Here is a 19,795-nt window from a genome sequence, read left to right as displayed (position 1 = left end):
TATAAAATGTACTGAATGTTAGCTTGCTTATTATGCCCAAGTGCAGCATCTGAGTCCATGCGTCATCTTAACAAGAAAATATGCTTCTGCACAGCCTGAGAGTTGTAGTTCCAACCACACAAGTTTGCGACGCTGTTTGTGAATGTTCGTTGGAGCTATGGTTTCGGGCTTCGGCCTTTACACAGTCCAGAATCATGTTCAGTTCATGCATTTGAGTCGAATGAGCTACTGCATATAATTCTTCCATCATTACCTCACATTCATCCTATTTTTATACACATAGACGACTATTGTTTCTAAGCAGTAGAAACTGAAGACATGTGATTGCCTACAGTCTGCTGCAATGAAAGCATAGCCTGGTTTGTTTTGGAGAGCATATGCGCTGAGCTCAATGGGAGGGGTTCACTTTCATGTCAATTCAAGCTTTTGGCTGGAATAAAAAAAAAACTATTCTGTTCTCTTACAAAAGATGGCAAACCAGACCCAAACTAGACACATGTTTACATCTCCCTGCGTATGAATTACAGAATGAATCCTGCCAGTTCAACGTTAGCTGAAAGGCTTTATATAACAAAATGCATGCAATGCTGCTTAAACATTTAACCGAAATAAGGCATCTTATAGTAAGTCTAAAATGTATAATGTTATGAAACTTAGTCTATAAGATCTGAGACTCTGGGCATTTTTAATAACTTCCAACGCAGGAAGTCATGTGATCCTGACCTTTGGGAATATGTATGTTTATTTGAGAATATGAAGAGTGAAGCGTTATTATAATCTGTCAGCATTATGTCTGTGAAATTGGACGACAAGACACATTAATTCTGAAAGTTGAAGGCGTCTTTTCAAAAACCTCTGACTCATTAAAATAATTTAAATTACAATGAATATGCTCATCAATTGTGGGCCAGCTGGACAAATAAAGTCTTAATTAAGTTTCATAAGATTTATAACATTCTCTCAAGTGCGTTACACTAAAAACAAGGGTGAATCTCACAAAAGTTAAGAAAATGTCTGGCATATTTCACCTAAAATAAAAAGAAAGAAAGAAAAAATTAAAGCCTGTCAATAGACAATTATGATTAAGTCCTATCACTGTAATGTGGGATAAAATAAAAATATATATAATCAACATTGTATTGCAGAAATAATGAGAAGTCTAAGGTGAAATATATACATCAATATACAAATACATTGCCATCCTTTATATATCTATATATAAAATTAAAATATTATTAGATAAAATTTATTTGGCACATAAATGTGCTTAATTGTCATGAAACTATGATCAGAAATTACCCAGACATTGTTTTCTATGACATTCACTCACAAAAGTGAATATTTTGTGGGCTAAAAAAAAGTGTTTACTTGGTATTGCAGGTTTAGAGCAGAATAAAGCAAAATTATGTAAAACGTCCTTATTGTGAGTTTTATCCTAATGTGACAAGCAGCTTGTCAGCATCGAAGCATCATTTGTCATAACGTAGAACAAGAGACACCACCTGGCATAGTTCCTATCTACAGCCATTATCGAGTTGGTCCCATCTCAGTGTGATCCATTGTGTGGCCATTTGGAAGACCGTTGTTATGGTAACAGGTTGAGTAATTACCCAGAAAGCTATGGGACGGCTTGTCTTCCACAACTTTGATTCGTCGAGCTCCCACCGGAATGACAGCTGCCTCAATGTAACCTTTGGGAGAGAGAGAAATAAGGGGAGAAACCGGAGAAAGAAGAGTGGAAAAAAATTTAAAAAGACAAGCAAGATTTCAAACTGGTGCACAGGTGGGCAGGCACAGGTGCATGTTTCTATGAACATGTATGGAAATATGACGCGCGTGTGCATGTGTATGTCACTAAAGATAGACTTTCATGGCCAATCAAAGCAGACCATTCACAAAGATTACGATAAGTCTCAATCAATACATCACTACACTGCGTAAAAGGAAAGGACCCTGAAAGAAAGGAGATAACAGCACACAAATGGCTGATGCTCATGCGTATACGAGTAATTGCCATCAGTTCAGCTCATTTAAGAAGAGACCTTTGACGCTGAGGTCTCACAGACACAGGCAGCTTCGTGAAACATGTTTGACAGGGTGAGATTAGTGTGACCCTGACTGGGATGATTTGACCTGCAGTTTGGATGACAGTATGAAATGATTATTGACAAGTGTTGGTTTCATTTACAGGCCCACACTTTGCACCAAACCTGTTTTAGGCCACATTCAAACAGCAGCAGAATACAACAGTCAACAGAAGTCAACAGTCAGTCCTGTATTTGAGTCCTTAATATGGTTACGTTCACGTTCACACACAGTTCAGTTAGTAGGAGTGATAACTGCATTCTATAACCTAACAAAATTTTCAGGATTCACAACCGCATTCTCGTAAAACCTGTGCTGTGTGAACTGAACTGGACTGGACATATAGTTGTCTGTCACATCATACAGTCCGAGAGAGCCGCTCTTGCACTGCTCAAATGCGTGTCTACCATGTATCTGTAGCTTATAGCGGCGGAGATATGAGCTGTATGTCATCTGAAGGTTTTAGATCCAGTCACTGTCCACCACCGAAGCGGCTCCTATAAGTTTTGTGTGCTACGTACAGTATGACTCAATTGCTAAAAGCTGCTGACGGTTAATGAAGATTTGATTTGGATGAACTCGCGGCTCGATTGGACTCAAATTGTTCGATTGTCATGTCAAAAGTGATAATACTTTTCAGTTTTATGGACGTTGCCATCTTTGATATTACTTTGGTCACTGTCGCTATGGTTACTGGTAAGAGAATACGGGCTTGACGCCAGTTGCACGTTCATACAGAAAGTTGCTGTGTGAATGGGACATTTTGAGACTCACATCTGTAAGTAAATACGTTTGTCAATCCTAAAAACTGACGGTGTGAACGTAGCCTTAAACTCACCGTATTCCTCCTGGCATGATCACAAACATGCGGTTATCACTCCACATAGAAAAGACCACCACCCCCTGTTAAACACCCAACACCACATGACCATCCACCTGATTAGCATAAAACACATCAAACCAGATCAAAAACACACACTCATCCACATCCCACCACATCTGGAGGACCTGAAATAATGTCAGACTTACAGGATTGAGTTTCTATTTGGTTTTGTTATGGAAAGTAATTAATCTCAAATAATGAAAGTTAAGGATATAGATGTAGGACTTTCCAATAAACATTTTCTGCCAAATGTTTATTGGCCTCTCCTGGAAGACGGAGTAACATTTGTAAGGAAACACTACTGTACCAGTGATGTCTGGCTATTAAAAAAAGGAATAGTTCACCCAAAGACAAAGATTGTGTATAATTGTATGTCCTCTGTGAAATGCTCTTAAAAAAAATTATATGAACTACTATTTTATTGTGCATTTATGACATTTTGTGTAATTTTAGGGAGCTTTGCAGTATAAATCATCATCCACTTTCATTCACAACAAAAGCTCTTGGATTCTAACCTGACATCCATTTTTCGGTTTCACTGTAAAAAAAAAAAAGAAGAAGAAAAGAAAAGAAAAGGAAGTCATGTGTGTTTGGAACAACATAAAGGGTGAGGACAGTACTTTCAACTCTGGGTGAATTATTCCTTTAAAGCCTCAGTAAAGACATTGGGGTCATTGTTCAGTAAGTATCTAACAACAGTGAGGGACTTAATTTTGCTTAAATTTTACACATTATATCCAAATGAGGGTGATGCATACTGAGCATACACTACCTTTCAGAAGTTTGAGATTTAAAAAAAAATATATATACTTTTATTGAGCAATGATGCGTTACATTGATATTGCTACAAAATAATTATATTTCAAATAAAAAAATTAATGTTTTTTTTTAAACATTCTTTTATGTTCATCAAATAATCCTGAAAAAAAACAACGAAATATTACAAAAATATTAAGCAGCACAACTGTTTTCAACATTGATAACGTCTTTAATGTAACATCCATTCCCTGAAGGAGGGTATGGAAACGTTACGTCAGAACAACTAACGAATTGGGGATCTCGCCTGTGAGCCCAATCATCTTTGAGTGAAAACAAAACAAGCCAATGGACATTGGTGAGTGAGATTTGCATGGCAAACCACATCCCGCGAATCGAGTTTGAATGGAAGCGTGCTGAACTCAGCCATTCAAGATTTGCGGTGGGGAGCCGAGATGGTGTCAAGGCCATTGCAGTGGTGATGCAGCAATTGTGGCAATGGGACGTAACGTCTTCGTTCTCTCCTTCAGGGAACGGAGTTACATGGTAATAGTGTTGTCAAAAATATCGATATTTCGATAAATATCGATACTGAAATATCTGAACGGTACCAATACTAATTTCCCGAAGTATCGATACTAGCCGAGCGGTCACTTTCACTTCTCTCCTAAGGCGAGTTGACAAACACCACACGTGACGCACTCGTCTCATTCGCTCTGGTTAAATAGCAAAAGTGAAGTGAATGGAAAGATGGCGAGGGCGGCGCCCCCGTGACCGGCTTTGGTTGATTGATAAAGAACACTGCGAGCGGGCATGTCGGAGAATAGCGCGGACACGCGTAAAAACACACCGCGAGCGGGCATGTCGGAGTCGGAGAATAGAGTGGACACGCGCTACACACCGCGAGCGGGCATGTCGGAGTCGGAGAATAGCGCGGATACGCGCTTCACACTGCGAGTGGGTATGTCAGAGAATAGCGCGGACACGCGCTTCACACTGCGAGCGGGCTGCGGGCACCCAAAAGATTGTTTGACAATCAATAATCCCTCACATCACTCATTTTTAAAAATTATTTTATAGGTGAAAACAGACTTAAGGAACAGGCTCCAGGGGTACCATTAAGCAAGCATAGGCTACGCTCAGCATCAGGGGTGTTTGTTGTTTGGACAGACCTTTCCCCACTGCTAAAAAAATCCTAAAGGAAACACTGAAACTCTTCTCATTTTAACTTTTCTGAAACATTAACCAAGATGGCCTAGTATTGTTGTTGATATGAGTCTGTGTTGTCTCGTTTTTTCACCGTAATTCTTAAAGTTAACATAATCTGACTGAGGAATCTTAGACAAGTAAATATTTTAACTGTGGTCAAATGTAAATTAACTTGTGCCTATTAAACTTTATTCAGAAAATTATTATTTAATTCTGCAATTTGCCTTCATTAGCGATTATCATCAATTTGATTACACAGATATTAATTAAACTAAACAGCTAGACAATGGCATCTCTGAATTTAATAATGAAATGCCTTTAACTGAAAATTGAATGTTTAATCTTATTATTATACATTACTGACACTATCCTCCAATTTGATAGTGTTAAGTGCTTTTTTGTTACTTACAGTAGGCTATATTTTAATCATTGATAACAGTAGGTTATACAAATACAACGGGTCATGTTACCCCTGGTCCAATTAAAAAATATTAACAGATAGAACTGTAAAATATACCTCATTGTCATGTTCTAGACTTGTTATATTTAGCTTTAAATAAAAAAAATACCCCCTTAATATTGTGGCAGTTTTTTTCTCTGTGGTATCGAAAATGGTATCGAATATCGATATTTTTCAAGGTATCGTATCGAAGTTAGAAATTCTAGTATCGTGACAACACTACATGGTAACCTAGCTGTTCCCAGACGTTACGTCTGAACAACTGATGAATTGGGATCCCTACCAAAACGCTGCAGTTGCTGCCCTTTTAAAGAGCCCCACATAATCACCCCGCATCTACAGAGAAAGGACAGGGCTTTAATGCACTGCTTTTCCCTCTTACCCAGACAGTGAGACTATTTGGATAACACTGGGAAAGGGTGACTATTCCATATTGAAAGGAACGCTATGGAGACCACATCCTGCCCATAGGGAGGTAACGTGGAGTTACACATATGGACTGACCGTTAGGGAAGTGCTACATATGGAAGGTCTCTGTAGTAGATCCAGCCTTGCTAGGGTGAACTCGGGCAGAGATGGCAGGCCGGGCTCAGCCAAGGGAAAGACACAGGCTTGCCGACAGGGAAGCGGTAGTGTGGAAGAATACACATGTGGGTTCACCCGAAGGGGAATCAATACACATGGGCACCTAGTCTAGTTTCTCAGCATGCTTATTGCGATTGTGGCCATCATGCGATCGTGGCCATCAGATGAGGACAGGAAACGACCACATCCAGAAACGCATGGATGGAGAGCCTTCTTCTATAAAGCGCTCGCCCTCCGCTTGATCTTTTAGGGAAAAAGCTTAGCGTTGAAGCACACAGGGACAGTCACTGGTTCTGGACCCATTTGAAGACCCAATTCAAGCAGTCTGAACTGCAATCCCCAATTCGTCAATCGTTCTGACATAACGTCGAACGTGACTGACTGACAGGGAACTACTGATACTGATAAAACTGATTACTGTTTTTACTGTATTTTTTTTTATTTTATTTTATGGAGCATTGGTGAGCATAAGAGACTCATTTCATAAAATCTTACTGACCCTACATTTTTAACCATATTGTTTAAACTAAACATCTGCTTTTTTTCAGATGATTTTACCAAGCTGAGGCATTGAGAGAGACTCATAAAAACACTCTGAAAGTACAGGACACATTGTGTCTGTAACGTTTCAATACAGACTTATCATGAGCTCTGAAGTTAAGTGATTAATTGTGATTCTTCAGAAGCCATAAGTCAGTCAAATTCATTTTTAAATTAAGTAACTGTCACCATGGGAACTGTGGCTAATGAGTATGAGCAGCGACATCACACTCCCATGGAAATTGATGCAACTGAATAAGTTTCCAAACTCAAACTTACAATAAATTAATTAATTAATTAAATATATTTCTATTTTAATAAACATTGCAAGTCTCTTATTTTCATTAAGCTTGCATTTATCAGAAATATAAAAATATATATTTTACAAATTAAAAAATAAAACATATAATTTAAAGTGCAATTTATTCTTGTGATGGTAAAGCTGAATTTTCAGCATCATTGCTACAATCTTCAGTGTGACAAGATCCTTCTAATATGCTGATTTCCTGCTCAAGAAAAAAATCTTATTACTATCAATGTTGAAAAATGTTGGAAATTGTGAAAAAAAAAAAACAGGATTCTTGATGAACAGGAATAATTAATTTCTTTCAAAAAACTGACCTCAAAATTTTGAACAGTAGTGTACATCATGGAATGAGAATGGGAAAAATACTTCCAGTAGAAAGACTGCTAAGAATGTGGTTAAATGTGAACGTGTAAGAAGACTGAGCCAGATATCTCTATAGGAGTAAAATCCACTCATGACTGCTCTTGAAGATCCACTAAAACACACCTTCACACAGTGAGAACTGGTTTCAGAAGCCCAAAAGATTCATTTAAAGAAAAGAAAAAAACATTAAAATTAGGATTCTTTTTTTTTTTTGTGGCCCTTGCCAATGAAAGAAGTTGGTCAATTCTGGGCTCCAGAAATGTCTGAAACTGTATGATTGTTTTTTTGTATTTTCTTTTCTTTGCTTGTCAGATTACATGCGATCTTTAGTAAAAGCAGACTGTACAAAATCCACTGTCTTTCATGTCAGACTGTACGATACACACGTTAGCTAAGTCAAGACTAACAGCACTGACGGGTCATTTTACTCCATCAATCCGTGTCACATACTGTACATCCACATGCACAAAGCCAAAAAAGCATTTGTGAAAAGGGGGAATTTGTGGACTGTGAATTTTAGTTGATTTCAATATGATCAAAATATGATGGGAATGCTAAATAACAAGACTTCTGATTTAGTCTCTTGAATTTGTCTTAGACAGAAATAATTGTACAGTGTGCATGCAGCTTTAGACAAAGCAGAGTCTTTATTTGGCTCAGCAACAAATCCTGGCAAAGTATAAAGTCCTTAATTTTGTCCTGACTCGTTCCCTGTAGGGTTGGGCATATATACATATTCCCACATTCAGCAGTGGACAGGATGATGATGGCCTGAAGCTAGAACAGCGGAAGACCATAGGGACATTCGGTATTAAAGCAGTTTTTGGAGGCACACAGTGACCTTGGAGTCCAGTGAATAACATATAACCCATGAGCAAGAGTCCTTACTCAGCTGATGAGGGAGAGCAAAAGATTTTCAAATGAAAACAAAGTTTTAACCTCATTAAGAGTGTTAAATCCTTCACAGAGACAGACCTTGTGGAGCATGACAGTTAAATGAAAATGTCATATTAAACAGAAAATGTAAGTTTCACGTGACAAACTTTGAATTTTATTCTCTGGTTAGAGGTTTTGAAAAACAATATGAGAAAATGTTAACTTGACAAGCCAATACAATTATACACACTGTTCATAAGTTTGGGAAAACTACAATTTAGAAATTCTTATTTCGTTAGGATGCATAAAATTGATCAAAAGTGACAGTAAAAAATTTATAATGTTTCTATTTTAAATAAATGCTGTTCTTTTGATCTTGCTATTCATCAAAGAATTATGTTTTCAACATTCAATTGTTTTCAAATAAGTTTCTTGAGCACTAAATCAGCATATTATAATGATTTCTAAAGGATCATGTGACACCGAAGAATTCAGCTGGAAATTCAGCTTTGCCGTCATAGGAATGAATTATGTTTTATTTTTATGTAGTCATTTTAATTCTGATTATCTTTCAATTTTTAGATGTATTTTTGATCAAATTAATGAATTAAATAAATTTTTGTTGTCATATTTATTAGATTTTTTATATATATATTTACATTTAGCTGTAATTTGATCTTATTTTAGTTTTTGTTATTTTAGTACTTCAGTTAGTTAAACGTTATTTTAGTTAGATGCCAAGGCAACATTTTAAAGTTTTATAATCTAATTTTACTTAAGGTACACTGTGTAACTTTTTTTTTTGTTAAAAATAACAACACTAAAAAGAATCTTCTTTCATAAATATAATAAAAATCGTACTGATCACAAACTTTTGAAGAGTAGCGTATAGTATTGAAATTAATCAGGACATCAACTCTCATAGCATAAAGGTGTGTTTAATATAATTATTAAAGAGCAGTTAGGTGTTAATCCTATAGAATAGTCTGTATCAAAACCTGATAGACGACACACACACACACACACACACGTCAAACCATGCATCTTACATGAGAAACACTTGAGAACAGCTCTGGGTTTCGACATCACACACGTAGAAACCTTCTTACAAAGGCTATGAGGGACTGAGAGACACAAAACCAACATGGTCAATGGAAGAGAATAATCGCTGTGGTTCTTTGTTAACTTCAATAAGCTCCAAACTGAAGACAACTACAAAGAAACTGCAGTGGTGGCCCATCAGAAGAGGTAAGAGAGGCTGAGCCTCTTGTATAATTTAGTCTACAAGACCTGTTGTGTTGAGCACCAGCAGGCCTGTTGACGCACTACAGCAAGACTGAGAACTGCTTCAAGTTTGTGTTAACGTCGGAACACAAATGATTCTATTATCCTCCTCTGACTCACCCATCCCTTTGGAGTGGTTGAAGTCTCCTTTGATGATCCTGCAGGATTTGCCATCACCATTGCAGATGCCACACCGATCTTCTTTCGCAAATGAACCAATGATGCCGTCACAGCCGATTTTCTAAAGGAGGCAGAGTATAAAAAGAAAAGAAAAAACACTTCTGTAAATGTAAATGACTGATTCATGAATGGACTCTTGTCTTTATCTTATTAAGATATATATTATTAGGGACCTAATATGTTTTTTTACATTTTCAACTTCCTTTAGAATGTAATGTTGCTGTTTGAGCATGAAAAAGGTCTGGGAAGTTACAAAGCACAAAGTCACACCTAAAGGGAGTTATTCTCTATATCAGTAAGCTTTGTTTTTGAACTCCCTGAAACGCCTCCATTGTGGTCTCGAGTTTTCTTCCGGGAATGAACATGAGGAACGGTTGAGTTCTGTTCGTGACATTTATGAAACACACTCAAAACGGTTGACTGACGTGGTCACTATCAAGTGTCATTGTATGAAAAGAAGCTGTGAAAAGATTCTAAAAAAAAAACTGTGCTCTACAAGAAAGAAAACAGTATGTAAAGGGTCGAAATATCTTTCAGGTTTTTTTTTTTACAGTTTATTTCTCCACTCAGTAAATCCATCTATTGAGCTAAAAGAACATGCAAAGGCTAGTGTTGATAACACATCAGTGTTGAACCACAATATACTTTTGATTTCTTTGCCACAACATCAAGTCACATAGTTTCGTTTTGATTTTGTGTGTAAATAATGTCCTGCTTTCGTGAAATCCAGGTAATCTCTGTCAGTGATTTTGTTCTTAATAGGCTTGCTTAAAAGTCTGAACGAAGTAGAATCGAATGAACAAACAGGAAAAGGTCACTAAAATCGTATTTTCACTGGAGGATTCTGGCGCTGATCATCCGTTCACTCCCTTTAGATGACACAAGAGCTGCATTCAGACCGTGAATATGAGCGCTATCCCCAAAACAGCAATTCTGGGATTGTGGTCAGCAAAAACCAGGCCAGGAACTGACCCCAAATCTGCTCAGGCCAAGCATTGTTTATATTATAGCATGAAGGGATGTAGTCAATGTTCAGGCCTGATGAATCCCTCCGCTCACTTACAGTAACCACACTGTGTGTGTGTGTGTGTGTGTGTGTGTGTGTGTGTGTGTGTGTGTGTGTGTGTGTGTGTGTGTGTGTGTGTGTGTGTGTGTGTGTGTGTGTGTGTGTGTGTGTGTGTGTGTGTGTGTATTAAAGTGCACACAGTAAAATCACTTCCAGACACTTTGACCTGTTTTTTTTTTTTTCAGTCCTGCTTTCTATTAGTCGAGGCGGCTTGCAGACTGTGACCTCCTTTCACTCTTGTGCTCTTACTAGTGGCCATTGAGCAACAGTGTGGTTGACTGTAGAAACAGCGGTAACAAATAAGCTGTGTGACTAAACTATGAGCACAGAAAAAGTACATACTTTTGAGTGTGTAGCAGAGGAGTAGGCAAGCTTTGGGACATACTACATGGTATTAATTGTGTCTTTAAGGCCACATTTATATTACATGGTTCAAGTGACCCAATTTTGATTCTTTCCTCCCATGTGGTACAGATCGGATATGACCCACAAACGTGCAAGCAGGAAAAAAGCACATGGATTACATTCTTCTCAGATCATTCATATGTGGAAATAAATCTGATATTAATGCCTGTATTCAAAACTGTAATAACTGACAGATTTGATATTCCCCTGTCAATGCGAGTCGTACATCATTGAAAAAAGCAACGATGGCAAATTACGTCAACTCAGGTTGACACCAACCGTGATCATGGTTGGCGATGACTTTCATGATTTTCAATGGCACAATGGAGCATGAAGGCTCAACCCAATGTTTTGCTGACCTTTAAAAGGGCACAACCACCCTATAATGATAAAAATCCAGCAAGTACTTTTTTTTTTTAATCCCCATAAATCATAAGCAGCGTCTCAGAACAAGCCGTTTTCAGATTCTGGACAAGAATCAGTCTTGCTCCGCCCTCTATGCCGGCAGCAGCAGCTCATTTGCATTTAAAGGGGCGCGTTTTTCTCAGCCCCAAAAAGCTGTAAACATACTGTAAAAAATGATCTGTTGGGTATTTTGAGCTAAAACTTCACATACACACTCTGGGGCAGGGGCGTAGAATTTAGTAGGGACGCTAGGGACGTGTCCCTACCAATATCCAGTGACATTGATATATATCCCTAGCAATAATTTCGATCAAAACTATATAATGATGTCCCCGTCCCCACCAATATCAAAATCAAACCTATGCCACTGCTCTGGGGACATCAGAGACTTATTTTACATCTTGTGAAAAGGGGCATAATTATTATTTCGCCTGCGTCCATTGCAAATCGTGCCGTTTTTACTTTCTTTTCAGCTTAAGCTTTTCTGGGTCAGTACGTCATTTAAACTTAATATTTTATTACTGTCTATACTGTTTTTTTGTATTTTAATAAATGCAACCTTGGTAAGCATAAGAGATTTATTTCAAAAGCCTTCAAAAATCGTGTGAATACACACCTGACATTTTCCGCTCACACACAGGTCGCTCTCATATGGTCCACATGGCGTCCCGTCCTGCACACGCTCTGCCACTAGTACTGGTGCATCACTGCCAATGGGTGTACAGTATAGAGCGCATGGCTTTTCTGGGAAATAAAAGCATATACACACATAAATAAATGCAGTAAACTGAGCTTTCAAGCTAAAGGAGGCATACGTTTTTATACTTTCAGCTAAAACGCATGAAGTGCACTCACGGTATTATTTGCTGCACATGTTCTGAGGAGTCTACTTAAGAAGATCACAAGCCTGTTTCTGAGTGACGTGTTGTGATTTAAGAGCTACAGTGATCACAATGATCAAAGTTTGGAGAGCCTTTGTTTGTACCATTGAGAGAGAAAATAGAAAAAGCACTCTTGAGTGCTGCTGCTTTATTGCTTTTGACAGATCTGTCTGTCTGTCTGTCGATCTATCTATCAATCTATATTGAACGACTTTTATACTGTAGATAGGATGACAGAAAGAAAGAAAGAAAGAAAGAAAGAAAGAAAGAAAGAAAGAAAGAAAGAAAGAAAGAAAGAAAGAAAGAAAGAAAGAAAGAAAGAAAGAAAGAAAGAAAGAAAGAAAGAAAGAAAGAAAGAAAGAAAGAAATCTGACATTTGGTGGACAGCTGTTACAATTCCAACATGGGACAGACAATTACATCAGTGCCTGATCAAGCTTACCAAAACAAATATGGGTGAAGCATAATGCATAATTTAAAAAATCAGCATATACTGTATATTGCCTTGAACCAAGCTTAGGCTAATTAGTGTCATTAGTGACACAGGAAAAAATAAACAATCTGCCGGGATGACAGGACTGTTGGGATGATTAGGAGTGACAGCGAGAGCACTAAAACAACAAGAAGATTGGGTCAAAATACTTTCAGAGATGAATTTGGATCCTAACAAGGCATAACATTCACCCTCTTGCTCATAAACTGCCCGGTAAACAACAAGTGAACGTGTCCTTGACAAGAGCTCACAGTGTGAAATCACACAGATGCTGTTTTTAATCGAGATCAGACAGATTGGACACTTTCTCAGTTCTCACTCTTATCTCCTGGTACTGAGGCCTCTACAAACAAACCAAAAATGGATATACCGGTATGCTAAATGAATTAATGTAAATGTATATAATTATATGTTTATGTATTTCTACCATAAAAAGAGGCTAGTATAGTAGTAAGAGATAAAGAGGCATGAGACCAAGAGGATGTTTAAAAGAACATCTAGGCATTGTTGTGGTCTTAGACTTCATGACTTTATCTGTGTAGTTATAATCAGTAAACAGTAAATACTCTACTAGAGGTATGTTTTTAGTCTTACCATCATCGATCACAGCTGACCACATCTGGCTTTTCTTCTTACTGGCCTGCCGGTCATGAGACTGACACTGCTGATCTCTAAACGTGGGCAGACCCTTGGAACACGGCGGCCCCTCGCACACTTTATGCTCCACGCTGGCCTTCTGACAGTGCCTCCCTCCTGGACCGGGCCTGGAGAACACGAACCACAAGAAATACAGTTATACATAGAATTCATGTTCTATGACCTAAACATGAATTTTAACCTGAAAATACAAAATATGAAGATCATTATCAGAGCTGTAGGGCGATGACTGAGAAGAAGAGATGTGTGACGAGGCAGTCACTCCATGACAGAGGTCAGTCAAAAAATGACTGAGGGAAGGTTTTTCCTTTTACTAGTAGATTTTACCCATAAACCTTCATCAGAGCATGTTTCACTGCCTTAAATGATGACAGCTGACAACATAACAGTCTAAAACCTGTCCAGTAACATGTATCCTCACGTTTTCACAGTCTCCATCATGTTCCCTCATTCAATCTGTCTCATTTCTTCTGTGAGTCTCTCCAAAATGTCTCTTATGTTAATGAGTTTGCCCGGCAGAACTGTACCGACATCTCTCAATAATTCTATTTAGACTTTGTTTTAAAGCTTTAACCTGAATTATTAAACTTCTAGAACATTTACACCACCATTCAAAAGTTTGGGATCAAAAATATTTTTGTGTTTTTGAAAGACTCTTAAGCTCATTAATGCTGCATTTATTTGATCAAAATAATAGTAAAACAGTAATATTGTGAAATATTTGTACATTTTAAAATAACTGTTTCTATTTGAATATACAGTATAATGTAATTTATTTCTGTTGTCAAAGCAGAATTTTTAGCATCATTGCTCCAGTTTTCAGTGTCACATGATCCTTCAGAAATCATTCAATAATGCTGATTTGTTGCTCAAGAAACATTTCTTATTATTATCAATGATGTATCCAAAAAAAATATGCCAAAACAGCAATTTGGATAATGGTTAACATAATAGAATAGCCTGCATGTTCAAAATGATAGTAGCAGAAAAGGACAGGTGTTTCTGAGGTGGAGCAAGTTGTTATATTTTGATGAAAGATTACAAAAGAAAGTTTTTTTTCTTTGAATAAGACCAGTAATATATATATATGATTTCATGTTGTCTAGGTTCAAGATTAAACATCATCACTCACTGAATAACACGGATACAGAGTTCAGCATTCAATATATAGTGTCCTATCATACACCCGTGCAAGTGTTTTTTGCTAATTTCAGCCTGACACAGCTATCATTTTCACGTCCTGCGCAACATGGTTTAAATAGCAAATGCATTTGCGCCCATCTGTGCGCCCATGGGCGTGCTGGTCTGAAAACGAGGTGTGTTCAGGCGCATTGTTGGCGCGTTGCTATTTTGAGGCAACTGAAATAGACTGCGCCATTGACCAACTGACACCTGGGCTAAAGTCAATGCCGCAATATTTTTTTTGTTATTTAAAAAACGTGTTAGTAATGTGCGGCTATAGGCGGGTCACAACGCACGTACACTTTGTCCTGTAGATGGCGGTCTGCTCGCACGCTTTAACCTTGCACACGAGCAGATCCGTTTCCTCACTAGAAAAGCGTTCAGTTTTACCGCTTGCAAATTCCGTCATGTAAATAGCAAACCCGTCATGGCGCGAGCGCAACTGACTTTTAAAGGGAATGGGAGATGAGACTCTGATTGGTTTATTGCACGTTACGCCCAAAACACTGCCATTACTCATTAAGAGAATCGGGACAACCCTTTTAAACCATGCGCGCCGACCATTTTTCCCGTCGTTAAACTAGCAAAAGTGGATTCGGACACGCCCTAAGTGCGCTTTAGACCATGCGTTAAAAATCATTAGATCATCAAATGGTTAGACCAGATCATTAAAATAGGGCCCACAATATGTACCAATAAGTAGACTATTACTAACAGAAATTATATAATATAATAATATTAATATATTAACATTTGCACACAACCAAAAACCTACAACCTAAACTTTCCTAAAACCTTAACACTATTCTTGCAAGAGCTGCTAATTTCTTTCAATAAATGCAGATCTAGTTCATTCCTCACAATCTTTCTTTCCCCTTTTCTGCTACTTTAAAACAGAACGTGACTTGGACGTCAGCCTTATTTTTCTTCCTTTATGCTCTTCGGTTTGCTTGACGCAGCTCCAAGTGTTTTACGATCCAAGGTGGACAAATGCGCAAAAGAGCGATTACCTCACAAACACGGCACGAGACGTTACAAGCGTCCAAAACAAAAACGCTCGCCTTGCGTCTTGGACCATCGTTCACAGATTGCATGCTGTTCTACGCAGGAAATAACTGGAAAACTTTGAATTATTACATCATGTTTTAAACACACATATACACACACAAAACTTTATAACAAGCTCTCTGGCGGGCTGTCAGGAATTGAGAATTGACACTCTGAGAGAAACAGCATCATTAGATGAAGGAGGAGAGTGAGAGAAAAGCTTGTTCCTGCAAAAACACAACCAGGATTATTGTGTTGCATTGTGGTTTGCACGGAGTCAAATCATCTCCTGACCGGGGCAAGATTAGGTTACAGCCTGTTTGTTAATAAGAGTTTTGCACGACTAGTTAGTTTTGTATAGTAAACAGCAACGGACACGAGCAGTAGTGGCCAAAAGTGATGCCCGGCCTAGGAAAATTAACATATTCACCCTACAACCAAGGTAATATTAATAACTCAGCACTGACTTGCTGACTACTTTCCTGCATAACTAGTCGACTAGTAAAAATGTGTAATCTTGCAAGCCCTAAAGAGAGAAAGAGAGTGATGTAAAGGCTTACGGGGGGTTGTCACATTTCCTCTGTCTGAAGCGTGCTCCTGTGCCACATGTTCGGCTGCACATGCTCCATGTGCTCCATGGACTCCAGTCTCCATCCACATGCTGCGGGATGGGTGTCTTACTGACACACTCACCGGCCCTGCACCACTGATACACACACACACACACACACACACACACACACACGTTAATCCAGCTAAATGAGAACATACCAGAGATTCATATTGTTTATAAAAAAGTTCATTACAAGCAGTGCTGTGTTGATGCTCCACAAACATTACATACGGTTTGTTCTAAACTTCTAATCTCATTTAATAAACTAATGCAATGATGGATTTGACATGTTTTAAGAAATACAAGATGAAAATCTCCCTTTGATTTACACTACTGTTCGAAAGGTTGCGATCGTTTCGTTTTTTGAAAGTCTCTTATGCTCACCAAGGTTTCATTTGTTTGATTAAAAATACAGTAAAGCGGTAATATTGTGAAATATTTTTACAGTTTAAAATAACTCAAGTCATTTTCATTTTCAAATGACTTTTCGCCAATTGACCCTTTAGTTACTGTTGCTATGTCCAACAAGCCACTCCTCTCTCAGGCCACACCATGTTCTCACGCAGTGTAAAACACATCGCAGAGCAGAGAGGAGACTGACAACGCACTGACAGACAGGAGAGACCAGGTTACTTTTAATATGAAACAAAGTCTCAACTTTCATATTTGGTCATTTTTTTTTCAAATTGAAACAATAAATACCGTTTTGTGGCTCTTTAATGTGTCTGACGGATTGCTGTAGAGCCTCAGTTAAAGCTGCTCGTGAACCGATCATCTCTTACTTCTAGTTCATTTATAGCATCAAATAAACATGAATGAACATAAGAAGGAATGCTGTTTTAACCGCGGAAAGACGTCAGTACGCTCCATTTTTCAAGTTAAAATCCTCCCATGTTAATCTGCTAACTCTCCTGACTGCTTTGTCGAACAAAAATGGCGGATTCTGTGAATGGCGGATTATGATTGGTCAGATCGCCTGTCAATCAAACTCCCTGCGAAGGGTCAATTATTTTAGGAAGGTGACGATATTTTTTGTGTAAAGCATAATAAAAATATGTCAGGATTCTTTGATGAAAAGAAAGTACGAAAATAACTCAGACACATTTTTTTTTATATATATAAATATCTTTACTGTGACTTTAAATCAATTTAATGCATCCTTGCTGAATACATTTATTAATTATATTATTATTATAATCTTATTGACCCTAAACTTTTGAATGGTAGTGTACATTGATAGATGGCTGTTCAAAATCAACGTCAGCTCAGCATCAATGCTGTTTGCATACTGGAATACAAATCGTCATCTATCTTACATTTATTTTGCTTTTTAACACCCTGTAAATTTCTCTCATTATAATAAATGAAACGGTATATACGTCTGTTTGTCTGACATTTTTGACCTGCTACTTCAGCCACTCTATTCCCCATATGTCAAAATGTTTTTACCCATAGTATTGACTGTTTTTCAGCTTAAAAGTAAATCATTTTTATATTGACCATTATAATAATATCAAAGATAAAAAGGTTACCTTGTCGGCTCCACATTCTGTGCCGTCCAGCGGTGGATCTAGTTTGGTCTTGCATGACGTGTCTCCCTCCACCAAACACCAGAGACCCGCACACATCAAATGCTGAAACAGACACAGTTTAGACTCGTGTAGACAGTGTCACGTTTTGGGTTTTGTTTCTTGTTCTTGTCATTGTCATGTTTCTGTGTCTTGTCATGTGATTCCCTGTTTGTCATGTGATCCTGCCATGTGTCTTGTCATTGGTTAATCGTCTGATCATTGTTCACAGGTGTTCCTTGACTTGTAATTAGCCTGTGTATTTAAGCCCTCATGTTTGCCCTGTGTCTTTGGTGAGTATTGATTGTTTCATGTAATGTTGTGTAAGTTTATGTTCTTGTTTTGAGTTACATGCCTCTGTTTTATGTTTGATCACGTTTGGAATAAATTGCACCTTTAATAAATTGATGGTCTTTTGTTTAATTTTTATTTTATAAAATTTTTGTATAAAACTGTATCAAATGAAAACCATATGAAATGCATCAAATGATACAAATAAAGGTTTCAGATGAAAAATTATTCAATATTTTTTGGATATAAAAATGTCTTTGCTACACGCTCCACAATTAACTGAAACATTAATTTGAATAAAAATATTATAAAAAACGCGTATACCTCACAGAAAAAATATTTTTTTTATATATTTCATTCTCAATAGACATAATTCCCTCCCACCTGAAATAATCAGAACAAAACATTAAACTGATGCTTAAATATTTTGCTTTTTTCCAAAAATATTTACCGGTACATGTTACATAAGTTATTATGCCACAATAATTATAATGCCAGATAATATTAAATGTTGTTTAATATTGTGATTACATTACGAAGACCAGATGGCTTTATTTACAATTTAATTAAACTTCTATATTTTATATCTTAATTTATATTTCAATAAAAATATACATTATTTTATTAATTTAATTAATGTTTTTTGTTTTTCCAATTTATACATTTTCATTTCTTTTATAAATAAATGTATTTATTTAATGTTTTTATGCATGTAAATGAATGCCCGCACATGTCCTTTCTTCAAACAAATTGACTTTATTACCCAACAGCCCTTAAGATGGACAGTATTTTCTATGTCAGTCTAACAACTTCGTATATTTACTTCAGCCAGGCACGGTCCTTTACCTCAAGCACTCAATCACATTTTCCAATCTCCCAGTGAGAAACATTTTTAAAGGTGGCAGGACGGTCATTAAACTGCCTTATTTATACTTTTTTATACTGTTTGTCTAAAACCTTTTTGTTTTAGATGTCTCTTTTATGCCAACTGCTCTCTGCTTTTCACAGACGGACTATTCATTATCTTAATGCATGCTTTATGTGATTCCACACAGTTAGATATTTGCTGTAGAACTTCACAGATGGTATACGTGGCATATAGATGGTATACAGTCATGATGGACAGGCAGCAAGTGGAAATGTTTAAAGCGATGATTTGAACGGTTACAGCTGATGATTACATGCTCAGGAAAGCACAAACTGACTTTGAACGTATCAGATCAAGCCTGATACGCCAACACCTGCCATCCGCTCTGATGTTTTCACTATGGCAATTTCTGAGCTGAAACTTCCAGCTGGAAATCTCCAGAGCTCTAGGAGGAGGCTTTGTGTGGATAAACATGATTTATGATTATGTACGAAAACCCTTTTAAGTTATCACCTGCTGCAAATGTAGCATGGATAATTTTCTATTTCCACCAGCTACATATGGGAATGATCGCAGGGCGTAGCCATCAAAAAAAGTAACTGTAACGTGATTCTGTTACATACTGTACATTATTTGCCAAAAAATTATGTTGGGCCTAGCAAAATTGACATTGAAAAATTTGTAAAAGATTTTGTTTGCATATTGAATAGTTGCATAGCGCTTGGAGTCAATTGTTTCATTTGTGATAATGAAATGTGCCAAATTGAGCGGACATAATTTTTGGCCAGGCT

General features: G+C 37.4%; 1 protein-coding gene across 2 annotated transcripts in view; it reads right to left on the bottom strand.

Annotated features, from left to right (window-relative positions):
* The window catches only part of adamts17 (ADAM metallopeptidase with thrombospondin type 1 motif, 17), a 127,145-nt gene that overhangs the window by 42,642 nt on the left and 64,708 nt on the right, over window positions 1–19,795 (bottom strand). Inside the window, exons 11-17 of one of the 2 annotated variants that reach the window (XM_079638183.1) lie at window positions 17,810–17,911; window positions 16,225–16,370; window positions 13,373–13,542; window positions 12,021–12,148; window positions 9,469–9,589; window positions 9,114–9,188; window positions 1,611–1,691 (exon numbers count right to left, since the gene is read on the bottom strand). In XM_079638183.1, coding sequence (XP_079494309.1) covers window positions 1,611–1,691; window positions 9,114–9,188; window positions 9,469–9,589; window positions 12,021–12,148; window positions 13,373–13,542; window positions 16,225–16,370; window positions 17,810–17,911 — 823 coding nt within the window. The remainder of the gene's footprint in view (window positions 1–1,610; window positions 1,692–9,113; window positions 9,189–9,468; window positions 9,590–12,020; window positions 12,149–13,372; window positions 13,543–16,224; window positions 16,371–17,809; window positions 17,912–19,795) is intronic. The other variant, XM_079638184.1, reaches the window with a different exon arrangement.

Source organism: Phoxinus phoxinus, assembly GCF_949152265.1.
Source record: "Phoxinus phoxinus genome assembly, chromosome: 2".
Taxonomy (NCBI): Eukaryota; Metazoa; Chordata; class Actinopteri; order Cypriniformes; family Leuciscidae; genus Phoxinus; species Phoxinus phoxinus.
This window is presented reverse-complemented; position numbering and strand designations above follow the sequence as displayed.